Raw genomic sequence first — 27,752 nt, forward strand, 5'->3', positions numbered from 1 at the left:
TCCGAGATCATACGGAGGAGGACTACGACAGCAATGAAGGAGCCGAGATCATCGGCTACGAGGAACCAGACCTCTCGGGAGGAGTTGAAGGCGTAGACTATCTCATAGTCTACGGATCCGGGAGGCTTAGGAGGAGAACAAGCCTAGAGATATACGATGAGTAGTAGTAACCGAGCAGCCCGAACTCTTATTATTTAGATGCACGATGAAATAAATGTTTAGTTTAATGAGACTCTTGTATTGTAAGTTAAGTTGGGTTCGCCTCGAACCCGGGAGTGATCCTCTTAGGACCCAAGAGGAGCTCAGACGATATGTGTATGTTACTTGTAATAATATGTGAATGAGTTATGGACCTGCTATGTTACGTTGTACTACTCGAGGGATGTAACATTTGCGGAATGGTACTTCGTGAATGTTATATCAACGACCGGCATACTACAACATGCGGTGGTATGCAGGGTCACCACAGTTGGTATCAGAGCAAAAGCTTTGACCTTAGGTTGGAACCTAGTAAATGGGACCAAACGTTAGGAGTCAAATAGGACTAGTAAAGAATTCTCTAAAAATATGGTGTATATTCAATTGAGAATACAACAATCATATCTTTTAGTGCGATAATTCTTTATTATCTCTATTATGATGCATTATTACTAATCTTATAATCTTTCTATTTCTACAGCCAACATGGCAAGTTCACGACCGGGAAGAAACGTGAAAGTTATGGATTCCACACTGAACGAATACCAAGGAGGACTTGCTGATATCCTACGAGCCATGTTACTGGAATTTGGGTGCGATCCCCAGATTCCAGTAAAGAAATACATGTTCTATGATGGTCCGGTGTTGGCCAAGTGCAGGGTAGGACTGCGACTTCCCGAATCTTTGGGAATGAGCGTAGTCATGCCGGTGGGAAGCTAGGACAACCAATACAGCTTACCATATAGCTGTTATGAGAGCCATAACCGACATACGGGAACATAAGATGAAGGAGCTTATGGATTCCGAGTTCTCCCATATTCCTCACAATTAGGAGGAAGAAGATCCCATGCTCAACCACTACAAATATGCTAAACGCAAACCCATAGCAGCGGCAAAATATATGGATAATAGCCGCAACTTCATATCATTACTCTTTCAGTTGAACCATCATCTGATAGGAGCAATTGATACGATGCTTGAGGAATTCACTGAACCCAAGGAGGAGAGTAGGGGGAAAGAACCTATGGAGAATGTGGTGCACACGCCAGTTTATTCATCTGGTGACTACATCAGCATTGATCCACTTGAGCGTGAACCTACACCTGTTACACCTGGGAACTATCTAGGTAGTTCCTATGGGGGATACGAGGGCGGAGAGGAATCCGGAAACAACCAGCGTTCCGAGACTCCTATCGAGAATTCCAGGGGTTGGCGTTGGGGATCGGATACTGGAACTCATAGTACTTCTGTGTACTATGATGGGGAGATGAATGATGACGCAACAACCCCAGAACCAGAGCTATCCTAGTAATGAAGGAGTTGATGGAGGGTATCCGACACAGGTTGAGTCGGGTATGAGTTTTGGTAACCCTTATGGTGGGGCTACAGGGGAGTACACCCGATGGGTGGACTATGATGCACTCAACGATCAGTTTGTGAACACTGATTTCTCCTTAGGATCATCATCTGATTCGGATTACAAGCCAACGGGGAGACCTTATGTTCCAGGGTCTATCAGGAGGACGACACGTTCGACCGGATAGAAGCCTGGGATGTACCGGGAGTGAAGATCGACTAGAGTCCACCAAGGGAGGAGAGGCTATAATACACAAGTACCACGTGTATTATAGTTTGTAATATTTGTATAAATTTGTACATATACTTTAATAAGTGAGTTTGCATACTCACATCGACTTGAGTATTGTAATAAGACCACTTAAGTATGTATATACAGGGTATATGTTTTGTATGATTTGGATTTGCTTCTTGATTTCCATTGCGTGACTAGTTCTGTGCACAAAGTTGAGCTCAGAAAACTTGCGCATGGAGTAATTATGAGTATCATCTTGTGTTGCGTAACTAGGGGAATTATGTCGGGAACGCTAGGAGACGAGATCGAAGCGCAGCGCATGGAGCGCGAAGCAAAACAAAAGGAAGAGGCCGAGGGTGCAGCCAGAGATCGATTTCCACCACCACCACCACCCATGACGCAGCAAAATTTCATCCAAGACATGCGGTGGTGGAGGAGCGACAGCGTGTAACACTGGAGCAGCAGAACAAATTCTTTCAGGATTTGTTGCAGCAAAACAGGGTGGAGAGACCTGAGAACCCGGGAGTCACATTAGCGGACTTCCAAAACACCAAGCCGATATCTTTCGCATACGCGCCCGAGCCAATGGACGCGGAAGATTGGCTGATGGATACTGAGCGAAAGCTCAACACCGTTGGATGTAACGACCAAGAGAAGGTTCGTTATGCTACCCATCTGCTGTGTGGACCAGCCGCATCATGGTGGGGCAATATTGTAGCCGTTTATCCGGCTGGAAAGGTATTTACCTGGGAGGAATTCACGAGGAAGTTCAGGGAATCCAATGTCCCTGAGAGTATTGTGGAGCTGAAGCGTCGAGAATTTGAAAGTCTCGAGCAGAAGGACAAGGCAATCCTGACTTATGTCAGGGAATTTTCTAAACTGTCTCGGTACGCTGTAGAAGAAGTCAACACCGAGGACAAGAAGAAAAAGAGATTTCTGAGGGGGTTAAGTCCCCAGTTCAAGGTTCAGCTCCGTATGATGAGAGCGACGGAGTTTCAAGAGTTGGTGGATGCAGCCATCACTCTGGAAGATGATTTCAAGCAGTTGCAGGAGGAGAAGCGGAAAAAGGCCAAGTTTGAGCCTAAGAGGTTTGTTAGTAACAAGCCTAATACCAGCTTGAGTTTCAAGCCCAGATACAGCAACAACAACAACAACAGCAACTACTACGGTAGTAGGAAGAACCAAGCGTTCCAGACTGCAAATCAAATAGTTTGCAGAAGCTGTGGATTCACAGGGCATTTTGCCAAGGATTGTAAGAAGCCAAAGATTATATGCTTTGGTTGTCGCCAGAGGGGCACATGCTGAAGGACTGCCCCAAGAAAAATAGTGGAGGAGGTCAGTCAGGAGGAGGAGGAAATCGAGGAGGAAACACCGGAGGCAACTGGAAGAATAAGAAGCCCTTCGGCAAGCTGAACTGTACCAGTCTGGAGGAGGTGGTCAACTCTGACCAGGCGGTGATAGGTACGCTCCAGATACTCACTCATCCTGGCAAAGTACTTTTTGATACTGGTGCAACTACATCATTCATTTCTCAACAATTCATCATCAAACATGGGATTAGTTGCACTAAGTTAGATACACCCATAACCATACTTTCTGCGGGGGGAACGATAGTAGTAACCCATGCCAAACAAAAACAAGTCATTATGATCAATAAGTGCGCGTTTGACGCAGACCTGTTCATTTTACCGATGAAGGACATTGATGTCATTCTTGGTATGAACTGGTTAGAAGCTAATGGAGCATTGATCGACTGTGTGAACAAAACGATGTCTTTGAAAAGCCCCGATGGAAGTAGAATGATCTACCAAGGCGACAAACATACACAGATTGAAGTTGAGCTACAGCTGAATAGCATGAAGGAGGTGAAGTTAGAAGATATACCTGTAGTAAATGAATTCCAGGATGTGTTTCTATGGAATTACAGTATGCCACCAGATAGGGAGATAGAATTCACTATCGACCTAATCCCAGGAACAGCTCCGATTGCCAAAGCACCATATAAGATGGGGCCCAAGGAGTTGAAAGAACTTAAGGAGCAATTGGATGATTTGGAACAAAAGGGATTCATTCAAGAGAGTGTTTCACCATGGGGATCACCTGTGATCTTCGTGGATAAAAGAGATGGAGGAAGAAGGATGTGCGGAGACTACAGGAATCTGAACAACGTCACAATCAAGAACAAGTATCCACTTCCCAGAATACAAGATCTATTTGATCAAGTGAGAGGCGCGGGAGTCTTTTCCAAGATTGATCTAAGATCCGGTTATCACCAGATAAAGATCAAGAAGGAAGACGTTCCGAAAACTGCCTTTGTCTCAAGGTATGGACACCATGAATACCTTGTAGTACCTTTTGGATTGACCAATGCTGACAATATTCATGAATCTCATGAATAAGATCTTCATGCCATATTTAGACAAGTTTGTCATCGTATTTATCGATGATATTCTGATATATTCCAAGAACAAGGCAGAACATGCCGAACATTTGAGGTTAGTGTTGCAAACACTAAGGGAACATCAACTTTATGCCAAACTTAGTAAGTGTGAATTTTGGCTAGATCAAGTGGAATTCCTTGGTCATGTTATTAGTAAAGATGGAATAGCTGTTAACCCGAGCAAGGTAGCAGCAGTTCTAGAATGGGAAGCACCCAAGACTGTCAAGGAAATCCGAGGATTCCTAGGAATGGCAGGTTATTATCGGAGATTCATTGAAGGATTCTCTAAGATAGCAGGACCAATGACAAAGTTGCTAAGGAAAAACACACCATTCGTGTGGTCAGAGGAGTGTGAGAAGAGCTTTCAAACTCTAAAAGAGAAACTCACCACGGCACCGGTGTTAGCGGTTCCGGAAGTTGGCAAGGACTACACCGTGTACTGTGACGCATCCAAGCATGGATTGGGTTGCGTACTCATGCAAGATCGGAAAGTGATATCTTATGGATCGAGGCAACTCAGACCTCATGAAGTGAATTATCCAACACATGACTTGGAATTAGCGACGATCGTGTTTGCACTTAAAACTTGGAGACATTTTCTCTATGGAGCTAAGTGTGAGCTCTATCTGAGACCATAAAAGCCTCAAATATTTCTTCACTCAGAAGGAACTCAACATGAGGCGAGAAAAAGATGGCTAGAATTGATCAAAGACTATGACCTAACAATCAATTACACACCGGGGAAGGCTAATGTTGTAGCAGCATGCACGAGTAGGAAAAGCACCGGAGGAGTGGAACAAGAAATATCACCGGAGTTGAGGAAGGAAATAAGTCAAGCCCAAATACAACTTTGGGAGAAGGAAGCCCATGAAGGATTATCGGCGTTGCAAGTAGCCGATGAGCTGAATGTCAACCTGAAGAATGAGATAATGATGGGTCAGCTGGACGATCCATTCATCGTTGAGGAGATGAGAAGAATAGATGAAGGAAGACCATCGGAATTTCATCGCGGAGAGTCTGGATCATTATGGTTCCAGAAGAGAATTTGCGTTCCGGATATTGCTGAAATTAAGGAAGTAATACTCCGGGAAGCTCATCAAACACCATATTCCATACATCCGGGAAGTACAAAGATGTACATGGATCTAAAAGAACTATTCTGGTGGAATAATATGAAGAGAGAGATAGCACAATATGTGGCGGAATGCCATACCTGCCAGAGAGTGAAGGCTGAACACCAGAGTCCGGCAGGGAAGTTACAACCTTTACCTATTCCAGAGTAGAAATGGGAGGAAATAGGGATGGATTTCATCACCGGACTACCCATGACGAACAAAAAGAAGGACATGATATGGGTAATCGTGGACCGGTTGACAAAAAGTGCACACTTTTTAGCGGTAAACCAGCAGGATAAAGGAGAGAAACTCATCGATCTTTACATCAAAGAGATCGTGAGTAAGCATGGAGTGCCTAAGAAGATCGTATCGGATCGAGGATCCGTGTTCACATCAGCATTCTGGAAGCAACTACACGAAGCTTTAGGATCCAAGTTGGACTATAGTACCGCTTATCATCCCCAGACAGGTGGACAAACCGAGAGAACCAACCAGATCTTAGAGGATATGCTTAGGGCTTGTGCCCTAGACTTCGGAGGATCATGGGAGGAGCACTTACCACTAGCAGAGTTTTCATATAACAATAGTTACCAAAGCAGCATCAAGATGGCACCATTTGAAGCTCTGTATGGAAGAAAGTGTAGATCACCGATATGTTGGTATGAAGCCGGAGCAAGCAAAGAGTTCAACCCTGATTATGTCAAGGAAAAACAACAAATCATTGACATTATCAGAGACAGGCTTAAGATAGCCCAGTCGGCAAAAGAGTTATGCCGATCGAAGAGGAGGACATGGGAGCCACGAGTTGGAGACATGGTTTATCTTAAGGTAAGCCCGATGAAAGGACTCCAGAGGTTTGGAGTAAAAGGAAAACTCAGCCCTAGATATATAGGACCTTTCAAGATACTGAGTCAGAACCGAGGTTTAGCCTTTGAATTGGATCTACCTGGAAGGCTAGCTCAAGTTCACAATGTATTCCATGTGTCACAACTCCGGAAATGCTTGAAGACCCCAGATGAACCAATATCACATAATGAGCTCGAGTTACAACCAGACTTGACATACATCGAGAAGCCAGCCAAGATTCTCGAGGAGAGCTGGAAACAACTCAAAAATAAAGCGATCAAGTATTGCAAGATACAATGGAAGCATCACCCCGAGAGGGAAGCCACCTGGGAAAAAGAGGAAGACCTGAGGAAAACATACCCCGAGCTGTTCAGGTATTACAACCACAACTTCGGGACGAAGTTTTCTTTAAGGGGGAAAGGCTGTAATGTCCCAGGTTTAGAGACGATCGAGGGGTAGATTTTAGAAAGGGATGTGCATTGCATAGTAAATTCTGGGGAAATTTCGCGCTTTTAAACAAAAACTGCATCGAAGGGGGACAAGTTTCTCTCTCGACACCTTACAGGGTTAGGGTTTCGAGAGTGCGACAAACTTGCATCTCACTCAACTAGTTTAGGGTTTGGAGAAGAGAGGGGAGAGTTTGCATGATTGAATTATTTGTAAAGTGACATGGTTGAATTTAAACCAATGTTGAATTTGAATTTCAAATTCAAACATTAAATACTTAACCATAAATAATTCAATTGTGAGGGAATTCATTAAGTATATAATCAATAATAAACAATATGAACAATTATAATAAAGTAAAGCTCATTAGGGAAAACTTTGAGCTTTATTGATCATCACACAATTTACATTGTCTTTACAATATTCATAATGGAAATAAATGAATATTACAACACATTACAAGAATTGGTGAAATTGAAAAATAAAAGAAAATAAAAAGAAAAGTACAAGGATGTATCCTAGTCTAAATACTACAAGATCATCTTCACTTGATCTTGGATTTGATGACCTCCATGTCCATTTTGATCAATTGTTGATCCCTGCACAAAATCACAACAAAAAGAAGTTATGCCAAGTGGCATAGCCACTTGGCAGGTTAGAAATCAAATGAATATATGAAATGAGCAGATAGGACCAAAGTGGCCGAGCTGATCCATGCCATAGTCAAGTTCCAGGTCCAGGTGCACAGCACATGTCTACACACACACACAGCCTGCTCACAGGGCTGTGTGCATGCAGCACACACACACAGTGAGTCACCAAAGTGACAAGCAAGAGCTGTCGACCAGGGATGCAATGGCTGGCCACATATAAGCTTTTCCCAGCCAAAACCCTAGTCATATGCTTCATCCATCGACAGGCAGCAGTGGTAAGCCACCAAGAACAGCAAGAATAGCTCAAGAACACCAAGAACAGATGAACAGCTAGAGCTGTTTCATCTATTCCATAATCACCAGAATCAAACCAAGCAGCAAGCTTGCAAGGAGGAGCAGGGCAAGCCAAGAAATCAGCACAGAAGCAAAACCTCTACACCAACACACTATTTCTAGGAGCTGGAGTGAGGTATACACATTAACATGAACAAACCAGATGGTTTTGTTCATAAATTGCACAGGCATGATCTCAAGCACCCCACAAGGGTAGAAACCCTATATGTGAGTCATCATATGGCTACTGGCCAAATTGGTGCAAGTGAACAAGAGGGAAACAAATAGGAAAGCACCACAGGAACATTGGCTATGCCAAACCAGTGACATAATCAAAGAAATCCAACAAGGGATGATCCTATCTAGCTAGTCAGCTTCACTTAGCACCTATAGCCACTACACCATCAGACAGATAGACTATCAAGTGTCTATTCATGTTTATCAACATCAAAGGAAACTGGAAAAACCACAAGGATTCTTCCAGTGAGATATTTCCCAAATCACAGCAAGCCAACACAGGTAGGAGCAACCATTTCTAAGCGCATGAGCCTGCTAGAGGTCACAACACTACCTATCCACATAAGAAATTCACCAAAGCATCACATCATTATCCGGGGATTCGGTATGAGCTAGGGTACCCAACCAGTGGTTGGCATCCCTTTAGCTACATCAAATTCATCCATATGATCATTACTGATAAACAGTTCACATCATTTATCCATCTAGTAAAGCAAGGAATTACAGATAAATGAAACAGTAAAGTAACTAAAGCACCAGCATCTTGCCAGTGAACCAATGGCTCACTGCAAGCATCAGATGATGCTTGAGTAAGCATTAACACACACCAGCACAAGTACAAGTGTCACACAGACACCAGGTGAAGCATCAGTAAGGCACATGCAACAAGCAAGTGATGATCATTTGATCATCAGGGCCTGCTAAAGCATGCCAAGGCAGGCTAGAATCAAACACTGGAATCCCACATGGATTCTATGAATTAAATAGCCACAGATAAGCAACACTTGTATTACAGACTAGCACATAACCATTTTATGGTTATAACCAGAAGCATATCATCAAGGAATTGATGTATATGAACAACAATTAAGCAAGGCCAAACCTACTATAAGCCAGGACTCAATAATCATCACATAAATAACACTGCCTCTTGCTAAACAGCAAGAACCACTCACAGTAATGAACCAGGGGAGCTAGAGCTTATTACAGCACAAGTAAGCAAGCAATAGCAGTGGCTGGTGATGCTCAGATAAGCATCTAGCCAGATGATAGTATGTATAACCTCAAGGGTGAGCAGGGACAAGAATCAAAGGAAGAACACATCACAGTAGGATTTGCACAAGCACATAGACTAGAGCAGCATACGCATAGCAACAGTAGCACAGCTTGGACCATGGCCAAGGCCAGAGAGCAGAGAGCCGGATGAACAAAGACAAAGAAGCATAAGCATCAAGGCAGCAGCAGCGCAGCATACGCACACACAGCGAACTAAGCGCAGCAGAGCAGCAGCAACAGCATGGCAGACCTCCACAAGGAGGAGAGCCATGGCCAGAGCACATAGAAGAGAAGGAAGAACAAGTACATAGAGTAAGAGGGAGGCGGCGCATGTACCTGGAGCGAGCAGACGGCAGGCGTGACCGTGGCGGCCACGGCGGCACGCGCCGAAGGCACGGCGGCACCTGGCCAGGCCATGCCAGGCCCGACGAGCGCCGCAGCGCTCCGCACCTCGGCGGCGAAAGCCCGGCGGCGCCATCACGCCTGAGGCGCCGGTGAGCACCGCACCACCGTGCGGTCAAACGAGAGGGGGATCGGCGAAGGGGCGGCTAAGAACCAGATCGATGCCGTGGATCTGGTGCGCCGTCGCGTGGCGGTGCAGATGCGCCCCATGGCGAGGGCCATGGCGGCCGGAGATCGCCGGAATCGGCCGGCGACGATGCGGGCGACACAGGTCGCCAGAGCGAGATTGAGGATTAGGGTTAGGTCGAGGCGGCGCGAGGTGGTGGGCGAGTGAGCGACCGCTCGGGTCGGTTGGACCCGAGCTGGTTTAGCCCAACCCACTGGGCCAACCTGACAGGTGGGCCCAGGGGCAAAAAGGACTTTTCATAATTCAATAAAAACATGAAACTTTGAAATTCAATAGAAAATTATTAAAAGCTCTTAAAAATAACTTAAAAATATGAAAGAGGATCAGCATAAAATTCTCTATTTAAATAAAATATCAAAGGGAATTTTTGAAGACAATTAAGAATAAGTCCTATTTTGATGATTTAAATAATCATTTAAATCACACACCTAATTTTCTATAATGAAAATAAGTCCATTAATGTATTTGGACTTTAAAAACACCTTGACAACATTTCAAGGTTGTATTTTACTTTAAATCAAGTATCCTCAAATTATTCTTAGTATTAACCTCTTACATGAAATAATAACAACATCGGAAGGGGGGAACAAACCCTAAAACTGGAATCATGCATAACTGCTTCTTTAACCATTGCCCTTATCGGACAATGATGCTATTTTTCAGAGACAGAGGACAAGGGTCAGTCCACACCTTCCAACTGCAAAACTTTGCAGTGTTCAGGCAAGTTCATCACTTGCTCATGTCATTTGAGTATTTTTATCAAATTACTTGCAAAGTATTATGGTTATCACTATTGCACAAAAATCAAAACCACTACTTTCATAACTATGAATATGACTATGTGGTGGGCAATGGAACCATGGATTGTGTTGATATGGTGGAGGTTCCATTGCACGGGTTTATATCCATCTAGGATTAAACAACAAATGTCGCCAGTGATTCTTGTGCCGTAATACCCGTGTTAACCATAAGATCCGGAGTGGGACGGAGTAGTCAAAAGTGTTTCCACCTCTCGTTCATCAACGGATGCGCTTACCGTAGCAGCGGTTGTGTCTCGGCGGAACAACCGGGAGGGTGGGGATCCCATTCTAATTCCCCACGGTAAAGCATTGCTTGCCGTAGCAGTTGTGTCTTGCGGAACAACCGGAGGGTGGGGATCCCATTCTAATTCCCCACGGTAATGCGGTCTATGATGGGTTGCAGCTACCGGCGTAGGAGTGTATGGTAGAGCCCAAGCCTTGTCGTCGTGGTCGGGGTCCACCCTGAAATTACGGGAATAATGGGACCGGCGTGGACCCAGGGTCGGGGCATGCAACAAAGGGTGGGTGTTCGAGGTAGCGGAGGAACATGATTGGCTAGACCTTATACCGGGCCTCACACCGAAGGAAGTGTGGACGGGAAAGCTGCCCGGTTGGCACCAAGGTTAAGATCTCTTATGGGTAAAGCAACACACCTCTGCAGAGTGTAAAGAACTGTGACCTGTCACTCCCTGTTCCGGGATGAGGAACTGCGAACGCGGCCGGAAAGGAGCTCCATGCAGTTCTAGTAAACCGGTGAAGGCTAACGGACATAGCTCTTTGAAATAAAAGCAATCTCTTGAAGAAATGTTTATCAAAACTTGCATTGGTATTAGACTTTCTGGTCTAATATCGTAGCTAGTGCATTAAACACCTCTTATCTATAATGAACTTGTTGAGTACGCTCGTACTCATACCACTCTTAAATCCCATGCTTAGATTGTCTGAATCATCTGGAGGAGGACTACGACAGCAATGAAGGAGCCGAGATCATCGGCTACGAGGAACCAGACCTCTCAGGAGGAGTTGAAGGCGTAGACTATCTCATAGTCTACGGATCCGGGGAGGCTTCCGGAGGAGAACAAGCCTAGAGATATCTGATGAGTAGTAGTAACCGAGCAGCCCGAACTCTTAGTATTTAGCTGCTCGATGAAATAAATGTTTAGTTTAATGAGACTCTTGTATTGTAAGTTAAGTTGGGTTCGCCTCGAACCCAGGAGTGATCCTCTTAGGACCCAAGAGGAGCTCCGAGACGATATGTGTATGTTACTTGTAATAATATGTGAATTAGTTATGGACCTGCTATGTTCTATTGTACTACTCTGAGGGATGTAACATTTGCGGAATGGTACTTCGTGAATGTTATATCAACGACTGGCATACTACAACATGCAGTGGTATGCAGGGTCACCACATTTATTGGGCACGGAAATTACAAGTTTTACCGCAGTTGCAGTTTTAGAAACGGTCTATTTACTTTGATCTAACGAAGGTAAAGTAGGCGGTATCAAGTATTATGGGAGCGTTACCCTAAACCGGGCCGCTAGGATTGCTTATATATTAGACAGAGATTATATACGGTTACAATACGGTGTTACTTCCGTATACAATACAGATAAGTTATGATCTGTAGAAAACAGTTATGCGCCATCGGATAAATGAATGAACTTGAAGCTACACCGATTTCAACTTGCACTTTTCTCATTTGACAACGATTTTATTAAGGTGTAGTATCTTCGAGTTCTGCTTAATTAGGGTACATAATTTTTCAGAAAACAGGCTTATTGTGCCTACTTGAATACAATTGGGCAAGGTAAAATGCAGGTTTTTTTTTTCTCTAACTATGTTGTTCTTAAAATTTACGCACCTATAGGTAGACATAAAGAACATTTGAACCCTATCTCCTGCTAAAACCATGGCTAAGCACTTGCTCCCAAGTTTCCACCGCATATATTACGGGCCCGCGCTAGCCGTTGGTCGCTGGATCCGGATAGCTAAAATCGGTTGCTCCAGTACCCGTCCGATCGACATCTCACGGTCAGAAACTAGCACGTCGCACTATGCTGCTGGGTAGAGATCAGGTCGCTTTCGCTGCAGCCTTAGAGCATCTCTAGCAGAGCCCGTAAACATGCGAACTGCAAAAAGCGAGTTCAGTCCACTGAACTCGTGTTTACGGGTCGAAAAAATATCGGTGCACATCAGAACCCTAAATAAAATTGTAAAAGAGAATATTCCTAAATATGTTACATGTTTTTTTCCCTGGCCAAATCATTCTTCTTCCTCAGCTCTGCAGGCTTGCTCAGGCCAATCACCCCGCTCCGACCACCCACCCTGCCCCGCTCCGGCCACCCGCCCCAGCCCCGCCACATCCCACCCGGCGCCGCCCCGCGCCACCGCGCTGAGCCGCCCGGCCCCGTCCCGCCCGGCCTGGCTCCGCTCCGAGCCGCCCGGCGACGTCCCGCCCGGCCTGGCTCCGCCCCGCACCGTCCCGACCTTGCCCCACGTCGGCCCGTCCTGCGCCGCGATGCCCCGGCCTGGCCTCACCTCGCCCCGGCCCGGCCTTGCCCCGCGCCGCCCATCCTGCATCGCCCCGGCTCGCTACGCGCCGCCCAACGCTGCCCCGGCGAGATTGACCCCGCCCCGCCCTGTCACAGACGCCTCTAGGGCCGCCCCGCACTCGCCCGACAAACTCGAGGCCGGCCGGCTGCCCACTCTCCCTTCCTCGAGCTCGCAACGTAGGGCTCCGCTGAAATTTGGCTGTCCTCCAGCCGAATTTTGCCGAATTTTGTTCGTATTCCGGGAGTCCTCCGATGAACTGCAGTGTTCGGAGCTGAAGTTTCAGCCCGCCAAAACGCCACTATGAATACATGTTTGCCTTCAGTTCGACTTTCCAACATCTACAAATAGGGGGCGAAGTTTTGTTTTCGGGCTCGACTTGTAAATCTTTTTCGGTTTCGCTCTGTTTACAGTAACTGATCTGCGACTGATTTTCGAACCGAACCCGTAATCTGGCGGTTAGATTTTCGAACCGAACCCGTAATCTGGCGGTTATTTTTCGATTTTGCCCACGGGCTCTGCTATAGATGCTTTTAGGCATGGTTGTGACTTTCGTCTCTTGCATCCCATGCATGGATGCTGGGCTGTCATGTGGGAGTGGAGTCACTATATGAGGTGATTTTTCTATGCTATATTCACCCAATAGCTGTTTTGAAATTGTATAGAGAAAAGTTGTAACGTTGTAGCAAAAGCTCACAACATACATCAACCTAATTAAAGTACTTCATTACATTTTAAAACACTTATACAACATGAAAAAACCAGAGGAAATGACCAAAGCGCATTGCATGTCCTTTGGGGCCAAAGAACCAATAGGAGCAGAAATAACTGACGCCCAGGACCGACGATGAGGCACATCGGACGAGAGCGAGATCTCAACCTGGGCCTGACGAGGAGCCTTCGCATGGCGAGGCGGTGACACGATAGGGCTTTCCAACAAGCTGAGAGGACACCAAGCGTTACGACAGTCACGTGCCCAATGACCGTCCTCGAGGCATCGAGAACACTTGAAGAGGTCACAACAGACCACGGCACACTGACCACGAGCGAGGCACCTGGCAACATCTGTAAAACCTTGATCAGTTTGTTCTTCTCGAATTTGATCACTAGTTCAGATTGCCTTTTTTGTCTATGAAAGATGGCTCGACCAAGATGCACCTAAAATTTTAGACATGGAAATTTCCTTTATTAAGATATTTCATGTTTACTTTTATTACAATCAAACAGTTTTAAACTTCACCAACCGTAAATCTCGCAATACTCCCTCCATCTCATTAAACTTGTCTAAGATTTCATTCGCAAAAAAAGTTTAAGATTTCATTCGAAAAAAAAAACTAAATTTAGACTGATATATTTAAATTTTGACAAATTTAAGATAAATTTCTTCCTCCGGAGGTAGTATATGACATGGCCGGAAAGGGACAAGACCACGTGCAAGGCAACCCTGGCCGGCCAGAAAAAACGACCAGAGATGCAGTCAAAGTCGTCGCCCAGTCTATCACCACGCAATCCTCCACTAGGTAGGTGCACGCTGGCCCCTGCATCTGCTTTAGTCTGTGCAGTAGTCTTCTACCACCGTGCGCCGCCATGAAGTGCTTCTCGCTCGTCCTCCTCGTCGTCCTTGCGGCGTCGCCCTTGTCCACCACCGCAAACGTCATATGCATCGGAGTTGGCACATACACGGCCAACAGCACATATGAAGCCAACCTCCGCCGCCTCGCATCCGAACTGCCGGCCGAGATCTCCTCCTCGCCCCAAGCCCAAGGCCTCCACGCTCTCGGGTACTGGCCTAACCGGCTGCGAGCCACCTGGACATGCTTCGGCGGCAGCTCGTCCTCTTGCTCCGCGTGCATCGCCGCCGGCTTCCGGGAATCGGAGGGAGAGTGCCCCTACAGCAAGGAGTTCTTCTTCTCCGGTGGCGACTGCCAGCTCCATGTCGCCGACTTCCGTGCTTTCGAGCGCTTCTTCCGTGAGTCCTGGCCATCATTCTTCAGAAGATAATCTTCGATTCTGAAATGAATTGAAGTTTTTATGCATTGCGTTTCGCAGGCCCCACTCTGACCGAAAGCGTGGCTGTGGTAGTGGCGCTCCAAGCTGTAGTGTTTGCATTTCTTCTCTTCTTGTTTGTGCAGGAATGGCGTCATAGGTCTGATGTAAGTTTCTGAAGCTTCTGGATTCAATTGCACTTGAAGTATACGAATAATAGTATGAAAAGCGAAAGTTCTATGTTATTGATTCATTTGTTTTTACTTTATACTCTATATTTATCTATATCAAGAAAACAGTAATGCGCCGTCGGATAAATGAACAAATTAAAGCTACACCAGTTTCACTTGCACTTTTCTCATTTGATAACGATTTTCTTAAGGTGTAGTATCTTGGAGTTCTGCTTAATTAGGGTACATAATTTTTCAGAAAACAGGCTTCTTGTGCCTACTTGAATACAATTGGGCAAGGTAAAATGCAGGGTTTTTTTTTTTCTCTAACTATGCTATTCTTAAAATTTACACACCTTTAGTAGACATAAAGAACATTTGAACCCTATCTCCTGCTTAAACCATGGCTAAGCACTTGCTCCCAAGTTTCCACCCAATATATGACGTCCAGTGGTATGAATGCATACAAGTTTTATTCAGTTCCTCTTACATGGTGCAGGCGTTCCAGTCCTCTTCCATCAGCAGATAAATAATTGATCAACTTGGTACAATTTCAGCACCGACAGGAATATAACGTGTATACTTAAATAAAATATGTATGCTTTCCATAAAGCTTTGAGAGGTTTCACGATCCTCCTTTTGTTTCCCCAAAGAATCAAAGATACAAACAATTTGGAATATCCACTTCGCTTATTATGTTTGTGGTTAGTGATTATGTTGTCTATATATGCTCCTAGGTTCCCTTTTCACTGAAATTTTGATGATTTATTGGGCACGAAAATTACAAGTTTTACCGCAGTTGCAGTTTTAGAAACCGTCTATTTACTTTGATCTAACGAAGGTAAAGTAGGTGGTACCAGACCGATGGTACAAAGATGTGTGTTAAAATACATTGCATAGCCTTTTCCTCTAGTTCAGATTTTTGGTAGAGATTTTGATCTCTCTTGTGAGGTAATAGCCCTACGTCTTGCTTATCTAAATTACGGATGGAATGGTACGAAATGTACAATAATGAACATCTGGTTTTATTTACAAAGCGGAACGAAGCTTATTTTGAGAAAATTCCCATAATACTCTCTAGTAAGCTTAGCAAGAACAAAGCCTAAGTGGGAGAACGGACTACATGTAAAACATCCCAGGCCGGCCAGCAACAACGACCAGCAACAACGACCAGAGTTGCAGTCAAAGTCGTTCCAAGTCGTCGCTCAGGCTATTCTCCTCGGCTCCTCCACTAGATGCACCCTGCATTATAAGTGTAAATGGATCGGATCGGATCGGATTTTGCTTATATCATATCCTTTATCATATATTTTCTTAGATTCGGGTTTAGACGATTTCGGATTCGAATGGGGATATACCAGACTACGGGTTCGAATCGGAAATGAGGTGGACTCGGACCGAAGACAAAATAGTCGGATATACGCTCTTATCGGTAGAAATTTAAACTTCTTGCAAATTTTAAGGGAGATTTAAATTTTCACTTGTGTAGTCAAGAAAAAATAGAAACAATGCGCTAAAACTCGAGCATTGATATAAATTTTCTTTTGACTCGAAAATCAGATTATCCGGTTTAAAACCTTCAAATTATGCTAATTAAACTTTGGATAATCCATATCTGCATGCTATTTGCTATACCATATATCCTATACGGTACCCAGAGCACCACTTCAAAATTAGATATCCTTATCCACCAGATTTTTTAAAATCGAATATGGATACCTTAAAGCGAATTCGATTTTGGTGCGAAAATCATCCTATTAGTTTACACCCTTACCCTGCTTCATTCTCGTGTAGTCATCTACCGCAGTGTGCGCCGCTATGAAGTATATCTCGCGCCTCCTCCTCTCCATCCTTGCCGCATCGCCCTTGTCCACCACCGCATAAGTTGTGTGCGCCGGAGATGGCACAAACACAACCAACAACACCTATGAAGCCAACCTTCGGCACCTAGCATCCACCCTGCCGGCCGAGATCTCCCCGTCCTAAGCTCAAGGCCCACACGCTCACCGTGCTCTCGCTCTAGGGTACTGGCCTAACCGGCTGCAAGCCACCTGGACATGCTTCGACAGCTCGTCGTCTTGCTCCGCGTGCATCGCCGCCGGCTTCCAGGAATCGGAGGAAGAGTGCCCTCACCGCAAGGAATTCATGTTCTCTGGTCGCGGCTGCCATCTCCATCTCGCCGAATTCCGTGCTTTCAAGCGCTTGTTCCGTGAGTTCTGTCATATTATTCTTCTAGTAATTAAAAGATATCCTTCGATTCTGAATGATTAATTCCGCTATTCGTGAGAAACTATATCGATCCAACCACAAATTGAAGTTTTATGCATTGCGTTTCGCAGGCCCCACTCTGACAGAAAGCATGGCTTTGGTAATGGCGCTCCAAGCAGTATTGTTTGCGTTGTTGAAGTATATCCTGTGTACATTGTAACGTTACACTGTAACTAACCTAGCTAGAGTGTAGGAGGAACTAGTCCACCGGTAGTGGCCTTGCATGGCACACTATCTCCATGCATCGTCCCTACATATTGTAAACCCCAACTGGTCAATATGATGTGTGATGTGTGTGTGAGAACAATTCTAGTGTTCAGTTTGGTATCAGGGCACCAGTTCCTCTCCTCTCCTCTTCTTCCCCATGGCCGACGATGAGCTTCCTCTAGCCGGTCACCTAACTAACGCCTCTATTCAACTTCAACACCGCTCCATTTCAACTTATTCATTGTGATCTCTGGATATCCCTGGTGTCATGGGCATACCCTTCGGGTACCCATTATTAGTATACCTGGCTCGGTCCAATATGGAGAAGACCCAAGAAGGCAACCCGAAGAAGTAGTCGACTAGGACTCTTGTAAAACTCTAGGCTGGTTGCATATATAAAACCATCCAGAGCACCCGATATGAGGGAGGAGAGATAGACAACATAGCTCCGCTACGATGGCACCATGTAAACATACTTATGATCATATACTAGATTGCTAGAAGCACGTATGGATCCTCCATCGAGGGGACCCGAAGCTGGGTACGTCGTGTGCCTAATCTCGCTCCCGGAATCTCCATCGTCGCTCTCACCCGAAACCCAAATCTACAATAGTTAGGCATTGGCAAGGTGATTCCTCGTCAATTGACGCCGTCTGTTGGAATCGCGGCAGATGGATTTCGTTATCCAGGCGGGATCCATCTATATCATCATCAAGCTCATCATCAACGTCGGCGGAAACGCATCCGGCTGACTCTATCAAGAACCTTCCGACATCCGCGGGCGTTTTTATCAAAACCGAGTCGCGGGATCGATTCATCCGTGTGAGCGCGATCAACAACCATCTACCTCCGCGCGCACGCATCAGAAAATGTTGCCAAAGAAGTGTGGCAGCAGTCGCGTGTCAAATTTAATCGAAGCTTGATTGCTTCAATCTCCGCTTCTGCGGGCCATGGCTTTCACGTGTAGGAGCACAACAACTAAGGCCTCATTCGTTTAATCCCTAGGGGCTATGGATTGATCTGGATTAGGGCGTTGTCCTAGATATCTAGCCCCGTGAGTTGTTTTTTCCAGCCCAACATAATTGTAGTGTTCGGTTACACCCTGTCGGTAATATTGGCCCGACTAATTCCATCCATCTGTACTAACTTGATCTGGAAAAAAATTATCCCCATCAGGCCCGTGGAAGAATTTCCACGGCAGGACAGACTTTGAGCAAGCTAAGAAAGGGAAAGAGAAAGCAACATTGATGACGATCCCGTGCTTCAATCCACGCACGGGGAGAGGCCTAACCGAATATTTTCTTGAAGACATGGATTAGAAAGGGCTCAAGAAAAGAGGATTAGAAGGGATTGGGTGACAACTCGGGATCAATCAAATCCCCGCTTGGATCAAATCCAGCCTTGGATTGAATCCCTTGAAAACAAACGAGGCCTAATAGGGAACATCACTTTCCCAACGTGAAGACAATGTCATATTGGAATTAAGAAAAGAGAACAAGTTCTGATCGGATCTTGCTAGCTCTGTGCTAGTACTTTCAAACAAAGAAGACGTCTACGAATTTCCTGATCAGAGTGTAATGGATCAACTGTTTGAAAAGCTAGATGCAAAAAATATCAGGTGAAGCTCACCGTCACGGGTAAACTCGCCGGCACGGATCCATCAGCGTAAGCGTCCATTCAGAATTCGCCATTTAACGCTAGAAGTATCAGCTTCGACTACTCTGCTCGGTCGACCGCGCCCTATCACGAACTCGCCACACTTGGGGGCTCATCCGTCGCGGATCCGTCGGATCGATTACGTCCTCTTCATCGACTATGTCAGCCATATCGACTACTTCCGGTCAGACGCCGCACGACTACAGACTGCGTCTGCGGCACGACCTGCGTCCACATCGGCTCTGTCGCACCCAATAAAAAGCTAAGTTTTTCTCTTCCAAGATTTAATTATTTATTTACTTTCACTAAACCCGAACACTCGGGCTGCGCCATTACTTCATTGCAACAAGTATATTCAATTACCCGGATATTTCAAAGTAAAACTCATCAATAACCCATTATTTCTGCGTATTATTTCATTCACATATGCAATGACCTAATTGATATAGCATTCAAGTACTTGACTATCAAATGCGTGAACATATATTTTTTCCTCGTTAGAATATTTCAACAATAATTTGTCTTGGATGGTAATCTCTTACTGTAATTTATCTTCGTAAATTTATTTTTTACTCTACAAGAATTATTTGGTCACGGTATGCAAGACCATTTAACTTCAATTATGATATTGGAAAAGTCGTGCACTTATGCAATAAGGCCAAGCACAACCATGCGTGAGATAGATTTATCTTCTTCGGCTCTGGATACATCTTCCTCGGTTTAGTGGATTTATTTTCTTCGGCTTACTGAATTTATCTTCTTTGGCTCTGGATACATCTTCCTCGGCTCAGTGGATTTATTTTTCTCGGCTTAGTGGATTTATCTTCTTCGGCTCAATGGATTTATCTTCTTCGGCTTACTGGACTTGTCTTTTTCGGATTCATCTTATAAGTGAATTTATTTTTTCCGGATTCATATATATGGATATTACTAAGTTTAATCTTAAACAATACTACCCGATGAGCTTCCGGGTCAATGGATTCATCTTCTATGGTTATTACTGGATTTATTTTTTTCGGCTCAAAGAATTCATCCTCTATGATATTAGCGGATTCATCTTCAATATATGCTTCATATTTAATGGCGTAATATTCAACGTGGATTCATCTCAAATACTTCATCTTGGATTCATCATCAATGCTTTATCTCTCATGGTGTAATCTTCAATGGCTTAATATTCAAATGGCTTCCGCTTCAATGGGGTCGAAAATTTCATTGAATTCTCTAGCGGAAGTAAAAAATGAGTAGAAGATGTCGCAAATTTCGTCGTGACCCAGGCGTACGTGGTCATGATTCTCTAGGCGACACAAAAAGAGAGGTCACATATCCATGGAGCAAACACTCGGGGGCTCAACAACAACTTCGCCCCGAGCATAGCTACAATATAATATTCCAGGTGACCACTACTATGATGCAACGTTTTCAGTAACACTCGGGGGCTCGACAATGACTTCGCCCCAGGTCACAACTGCGACACGGCGTATAAGCAACAATCATGATGTCACCCCAGCAGCGCTCGGGGGCTCGGCTATTTTTTCATCAACAATCTGGCGCCATCTATTTTCGCTATTTGGTGGTTTCTACTTCGGCTCGACTTCTTCGCTGCACTCCAAAGCTTCATCGACTTAGCTGCACGGCATATCTCCGTTAACTCCGTCGTACCTAATAAGCTAACTATTTCCTTTAATTTGCACAAAGTTGATTATCATTTACTTTCGCCGCACCCGACACTCGGGGGCTATGCTGTATAGATTCACTCTACATCTCAGGTCGACAAAAGAAGAACCGTGCCTAGGAAAATCTACATCAACGAATAACTCGATAAAAAAAAATCTGCAAAGAACCCGATGAAATTGTCTTCAAGGATGAACAACGACGAAATCTTCTTCAGGGAGGAACCCGGTGAAATTGTCTTCAAGGATGAACACCGACGAAATCTTCTTCAGGGAGCAACCCGATGAAATTGTCTTCAAGGATGAACCCGACGAAATCTTCTTCAGGGAGGAACCCGACGAAATTTTCTTCAGGGAGGAACCCGATGAAATTGTCTTCAAGGATGAACCCGACGAAATCTTCTTCAGGGAGGAACCCGACGTAATCTTCTTCAGGGAGGAACCATTGTCTTCAAGGACGCACCCGACGAAATTTTCTTCAAGGAAGAACCCGACGAAATTTTCCTGAAGGAGGACCCGAAGAAATTTTCCTCATGGAGGACCCGAAGAATTTTCCTCAAGGAGGACCCGAAGAATTTTCCTCAAGGAGGACCCAAAGAAATTTTCCTCAAGGAGGATACGAAGAATTTTCCTCAAGGAGGACCCGAAGAAATTTTCCTCAAGGAGTAACTCGACGAAATTTTCATCGAGGAGGAACCAAAAAAAAAAGGTGGAAAAATCTTCGGGTTCATTGACTCGTCATTTATTTCGATCAAGAGCATCGGCGATGTACCTGATGACAATATAGAAAAACCCATTATTTCTGGACCTTTCCACTTCGAAATAAATCCGAAACAACTTCTACCTTGCAACATTTTTTTGCCTATGTTAAGACACAATTTCATGTGGTGATCAAATGTGTGCAATGTGACAATGGGGGGCATTCCTCAACACCGATCTCCGTTCATTTTTCTCCGCCAATAGTGTCTCATTTCGTCTATCTTGTCCTCATACTTCACCTCAAAATGGCAAAGCAGAACGACTTCTACGCACCACCAACGATATCCTTCGCACCCTCCTCGTTCAATCCCATCTACCACCACGTTTTTGGGTCGAAGCACTCCACACCGCCACCTTTCTCCTTAACATTCATCCTAGCTGTGACATCAACCATCAAACGCCCCATTTTCTTCTCTTTGGCCAGCATCCATCCTACATCCGTCTCCGCACCTTTGGCTGCCTCTGCTATCCCAACCTCTATGCCACCACTCAAGACAAACTCTGTCCACGCTCCACACAATGTGTTTTCGTTGGATACCCACACTAACACAAAGGTTATAGGTGTTTCAATCTCACGACACGACGAGTCATCATATCACGGTAAGTTGTATTTGACGAATCCGTGTTTCTGTATTTTCTCTGGACCAAAACACACCTAGCAACACACCAGCCCCAGCCACAGACGATCCCACCTACCTGTGGAGCATCTTCTCCGGGATCCGCATCTCCCCTTCCATGTGAATCCAATCCACCTTGGGATCTCCGTCGCCAGGCGCATCCACCTCGTGCTCCGCCACCTCGTACCGGCAGCCATCCAATCCCGCGTCGTCCACCACAGCTAGTGCGCCTACCCCACCACTGTCCCATTTACTCCAGCCCGCCACCCACCACTCCGGCTGCGCTACGTCCTCCCACCCTGCCACCACATGCTGTTCCGGTACAGCCACCCGAGAATGCACACCGGACCACTAGAGCCAAAAATGGTTATCTCATGCCCCGTCGCATCTTCAATTTATCTACCACCACATCTGTTTCTCCCCTTCCTTCCTCTTACCGCCAAGATATTAAGGACCCTAATTGGCATACTGCAATGCTCGATGAATTTAATGCTCTGTTGTAGAATGGCACTTGGTCGTTGGTTCCTTGTCCTGCAGGTGTTAACGTGGTCACCGGAAAATGGATTTTTTTGGCACAAGTTCCATGCGGATGGCTCCCTCGCCAGGTACAAAGCTCGGTGGGTGGTTCAAGGATTCACGCAACAAGCCGGCATTGACTATGGGGAGACATTCAACTCCGTTGTCAAACCATCAACAATTCGAGTGGTCTTTTCTTTGGCTGTTTCTCAAGGATGGGCGATCAATCAACTCGATGTCAAAAATGCCTTCCTCCACGGTAATCTCCAAGAAACTGTTTATTGCCAACAACCATCTGGTTTTGCTGATCCCACATTCCCAAACCACGTTTGTCTCCTCAAGAAATCCTTATACGGCCTTAAACAAGCTCCTAGAACATGGTTTCATCGCTTTACATCTTTCCTCTTATCTCTTGGGTTTGTAGCCTCCAAATGTGATTCCTCTCTATTCATCCTTCATAGAAACACCCATGTTGCCTATCTGCTTTTGTATGTCGACAGTATCATCTTGACTGCTAGCGCCACCACTCTTTTGCGCTCTGTCATTGCATCCCTGGAATCTGAATTCTCCATGTCTGACCTTAGAGACCTACACCACTTCCTTGGCATTAATGTGCATCTCACCACGACTGGCATGACCCTCTCCCAACAGCAATACACACTCGAGATACTTGATCGCGCGCACATGCTGAACTGCCACCCCATTTCTACGCCCATAGACACCAGCTCTAAACTTTCTGCTCGGGATGGTACGCCCTTCTCCGATCCATCCTTGTACCGGAGCTTGGCCGGAGCCCTTCAGTACCTCACATTAACCCGTCCAGATATCGCCTACGCCGTGCAACAAATATGTCTGTTCATGCACACCCCAATGACATCCCATTTTCAACTGATCAAGCGAGTGGTATGTTATCTGAAAGGAACCTCTCATTACGGGCTTCAGTTCTTCAGATCATTGTCGCATGGCCTTCTGGCATACAGCGACGCCGACTGGGCGAGCTGCCCCAATAAGCGCAAGTCCACTTCAGGCTTCTGCGTGTTCCTCGGTAGCAATCTTGTGTCATGGTCATCCAAGCGCCAACCAACCGTGTTTCGATCAAGTGCTGAAGCAGAATACATAACAGTCGCCAACTGCATCGCCGAATCATGCTGGCTCCGATAGCTGCTCGCATAACTTCGCCGTCCACCGCATCGCGCAACCATTGTCTACTGCGACAACGTCTCAGCCATGTACTTGTCCTCCAATCCGGTTCAACACCAACGTACTAAACATGTGGAGATAGATCTCCATTTTATGCAGGATTGGCATTGGGCGACGCGAAGGTTCTCCATGTCCCCACATCCTGCCAGTTTGCGGACATTTTTACCAAGGGACTGCCGTCTGTCGTCTTCACTGAGTTTCGGTCCGGCCTGAACATTTTGCTAAATGAGGTTCAGTCTGTGGGGGGTGTTGAAGTATATCCTCTGTACATTGTAACGTTACACTGTAACTAACCTAGCTAGAGTGTAGGAGGAACTAGTCCACCGGTAGTGGCCGCTTTGCATGGCACACGGTCTCCATGGATCGTGCCTACATATTGTAAACCCCAACTGATCAATACGATGTGTGATGTGTGTGTGAGAACAATTCTAGTGTGCGTTTCTTCTCTTCTTGTTTCTGTAGGAATGGCGTCATAGGTCTATGATGTTAGTTTCTAAAGCTCGTGTATTTATTAAGTAATTGCACTTGAAGTACAAACCATAGTACTCCCTCCGTTTTTCTTTACTATTAAAGTGAAACATGCAATGTCACACTTCTCTTGATGTCACACTCCGTCGAATTTACAAGCAAAATACCACCGCACAACAACAACAACATACTCTTGAAAATAGCCATCCCACCACGTTCGCGCTCCATAGCTAACAAATCTTATCTCTACCCGCGTTTCTCTCTCTAAGTTTTATGCCCGCAAGCAGTTGTTGGCATAAATCCCGAAATTATGGCACCAATCCTTCGCATCTCCTTTATCTTCTCCTCGTTCAGTTCGTGGAGATATATTCGCATGCACAAGGCCCGTATCATAACCGGACGGGGCTTGCCTGCGCCCGCGGCTGTGCGCCCACCCGTGCGCCGCGGTCCTTTCCCAAGCATCGCACGGTTCTGCTTTCAGCCCTTCTCATACCTCTTTTTTCCGATTAAAAAAATCGCAAATATACCGTCCTAATACATGTCTCGCCGTACTTCCTCTTAATCCTCCGCAGAAGGCAGCCTGATGGTGACGGCCGGCGACGTCTTTCGGATAGGCGAGCGTCAAACCGTCCCAACTCTCAAGCCTTCATGGAAGTCCACACCGGCGAGGAACCCGGGAACGAGCGGCTATGCGTCGAGGATCCGGCCTGGAGAGTATGCGCGTGCACAATTGGCCCTTCGGTCGGCAATGGTTTGATGCCCTCCTGGAGCACTCACGCGCACGTATACCATTTGGTGTTGATCCCCGTCCCCATCTCGCTAGCAGGGGTGCTTGGCTCGGTAAGTTCCATGCTCATTTTGTCTTTCAGCCTGTGGTGACTGGTGAGTCAATCTGACATGACAATGCTATGTGACTGACCAGAGACAATAGGGAGGTGAAGTGCCAGGATAGTAGATATGTATGACAAGATGAGCCAGTTCGCGGCATCCTTCAGCAGGCAATCTATTAATTCCCCACTCTTCTAAACTATGAATTGATTTGCTGACACTTCACATATAGCTTAACATTATGTGTATTGTGTGTACCCCATTGTTTGATTAAATGTCCAGATGCTAGGCTGTTGAGCGACCTCCTTGATTCATCGATGGAATAGCTCTGAGGTAGCCAAGGCCTTTAGCGAGCTCCTGGATTTCTTGCCAATCACATAGCTGCATTACGTATTGTCCTTCTACGTCACATTAAGAAGTTACACACAGCAAGTCTAAGAGTAGGAGTCTAGGAGAAACGTTATTGTTGTTAACTACATGAAAACTTCACATTTACCTATCATAGATATCCTTGCATTTGATTGTTCGTGTAAGCAGTATGTAGTGATTTACTTAACATAATTCGGTATATTTGTTATCATGTGCTGGCTATATTTCATTTTGTTTCAACTACAACATGCTCATAGTAGTATTCAACTTCTTGAAACACTCAAATTTTATTCCAGACTAAACAGCAATGGTGAATCAAAAATGTGATATTGATATGTTGTCATGTATAGTGGACGGATGTTGTTCTTTGGCTCTGATCTTGTGGTCATTGAAGATTAATATTTTCTGCAATTGATCTGTCTAGGATGGATCCTTACTCCTTAGGCATTATATGTGATGCGATAAACACATTCTTGATGTTATTTGGATGGCAAATTTTGCTAGACTGTGGTGATGCCATGTAAGTGTTGCACTTTTCATGACCCCCTTTAGATATTTACACGGGGCTATGCTGCACATGGAAAGAGCTTCAAGACCCGGAGGCAGCACACACACGGGGGGTGGCAGCGGAGTGGAAGGGATGGTGCTTCTCTGGCATGGTGCTTCTCTGGCGTATGTGCAGTTACCTTGCTTCTCCAGAGTCCGTGTAACTCATCTGCATCTGTCTGCCGAAGTCTCCTCTATCAATGCCTAGCAACTATAGAAGAACATATCAAAGGAGGTACACAATGATCAATCTTATGCCTTCAGATAAACAAGTAAATATTTTTGAAACCAATCAATTAGACATTTTTTTGGAAAGTGTATCATATCATGGATTACACTGGGAATAATTTTGGAACCAATCAATTAAGCTAGAACCTTGGTGCTTCTAATTTTGGTGGCATGGAAATTTATCTAGCACTAAATATCACTACAGTAATATTCATTTGAGTTTAGTATTTTTAACCGGATTGCTCAATCCGATTTATATCTATATTGAACATTTCAGATTCTGAGGTCCCTCGTTGTATTTTGAAGGGCCAGAAATCTTGTGAACCCTTTGAATGATATGGGAAATAAATATAGAGATCTGGGTGCAGTTTAACAAGTACATTTTTGTAATATAGTGATTGGATATTATAATTATTTTGTATTCGGTAGATTGTGAAGATAAAAGCTCTTATATTTTTTTGACAGCAAGATGTATAGTGACTCAAATTGAAAATTATCAGTTGTAATGTTAATCAATACTCTACTGCTTACTTAATTGCTTGAATGCTATACACCCTAACAAAAACTGAATGAATTTAGAACCTACGACAGGTTGAATACTTGTGAGAGTTCGCCCGTGAATATTTTTTTGACCTGTTCACCGAGAACTTGACCACGAGAAGTGCACCATTATCTCACATAAACTATTTTTATTACCATTATTACTTTAAGTTTATAAATATTCATCTCTTTATTTTATTACGACATGTATATTGGTTTTTTACTCATACAAAAAAAGAGGTGGAAAGAATTGACATTTTCCTTTATTTGTATATGAAGACTGCATTTGTAGGACGGAGAAAGTATTATACTTGAGTTTTTATTATCCTACATATGTTCCGAGTTTTTATTCTTTAAATATTTTTTAACACTACACATGGTTATTCTTTTTCTATATACTTCTAATATTTACATATATTATATGTTTAACCGTATAACATGGACGCTATCAAATATACAGTAAGGAGCCGTGGCGAAGCACGGACATTCAACTAGTATTATATAAAAGACCCCTAGTTTCAAAAATACATTTTTGTGATATGTAAGGCTACTAACACTAATCGAGTAAAATTGGTTATATTTCTACCTTGTAGGATCATGTTCATTAATACAATAGTTGCAATGTAGCCATAGAAAAAGAGACATAACATGCAATATATTTAATTAACCTAGAATACTAAGCTGAATGATATATTTAAATCAACTATTAAGATTCACATTGGGATTAATGAGATAGCTGCACTTTCTAATCTTGATACAAGTGAGTAAGTGACAGTACTTCGTACGTAGCTGCTTGAAGATCGATCCCGTGGCCCGCTGCTTCAAGATCAATTAATTGATAGATTCCAGCGGGGAGCGCCTAT

The 27,752-nt window shown here is 44.7% G+C and overlaps 2 protein-coding genes across 2 annotated transcripts; both read left to right on the plus strand.

Moving 5' to 3' along the window:
* The first annotated feature begins 14,348 nt into the window (after nucleotides 1-14,348).
* Nucleotides 14,349-15,738, plus strand: LOC127342037 (cysteine-rich receptor-like protein kinase 10). Its single transcript, XM_051367977.1, has 3 exons — nucleotides 14,349-14,827; nucleotides 14,908-15,011; nucleotides 15,514-15,738. Exons 1-3 carry the CDS (start codon nucleotides 14,446-14,448, stop codon nucleotides 15,541-15,543), a joined length of 516 nt encoding a protein of 171 aa, XP_051223937.1. The 5' UTR covers nucleotides 14,349-14,445; the 3' UTR covers nucleotides 15,544-15,738.
* A 7,605-nt stretch (nucleotides 15,739-23,343) lies between these two features.
* Nucleotides 23,344-23,871, plus strand: LOC127339515 (uncharacterized mitochondrial protein AtMg00810-like). Its single transcript, XM_051365358.1, has one exon. The coding sequence runs from the start codon at nucleotides 23,344-23,346 to the stop codon at nucleotides 23,869-23,871; it is 528 nt and encodes a 175-aa protein (XP_051221318.1).
* The last annotated feature ends 3,881 nt before the right edge of the window (nucleotides 23,872-27,752 follow it).

The sequence above is a fragment of the Lolium perenne genome, chromosome 3, assembly GCF_019359855.2.
Source record: "Lolium perenne isolate Kyuss_39 chromosome 3, Kyuss_2.0, whole genome shotgun sequence".
Taxonomy (NCBI): Eukaryota; Viridiplantae; Streptophyta; class Magnoliopsida; order Poales; family Poaceae; genus Lolium; species Lolium perenne.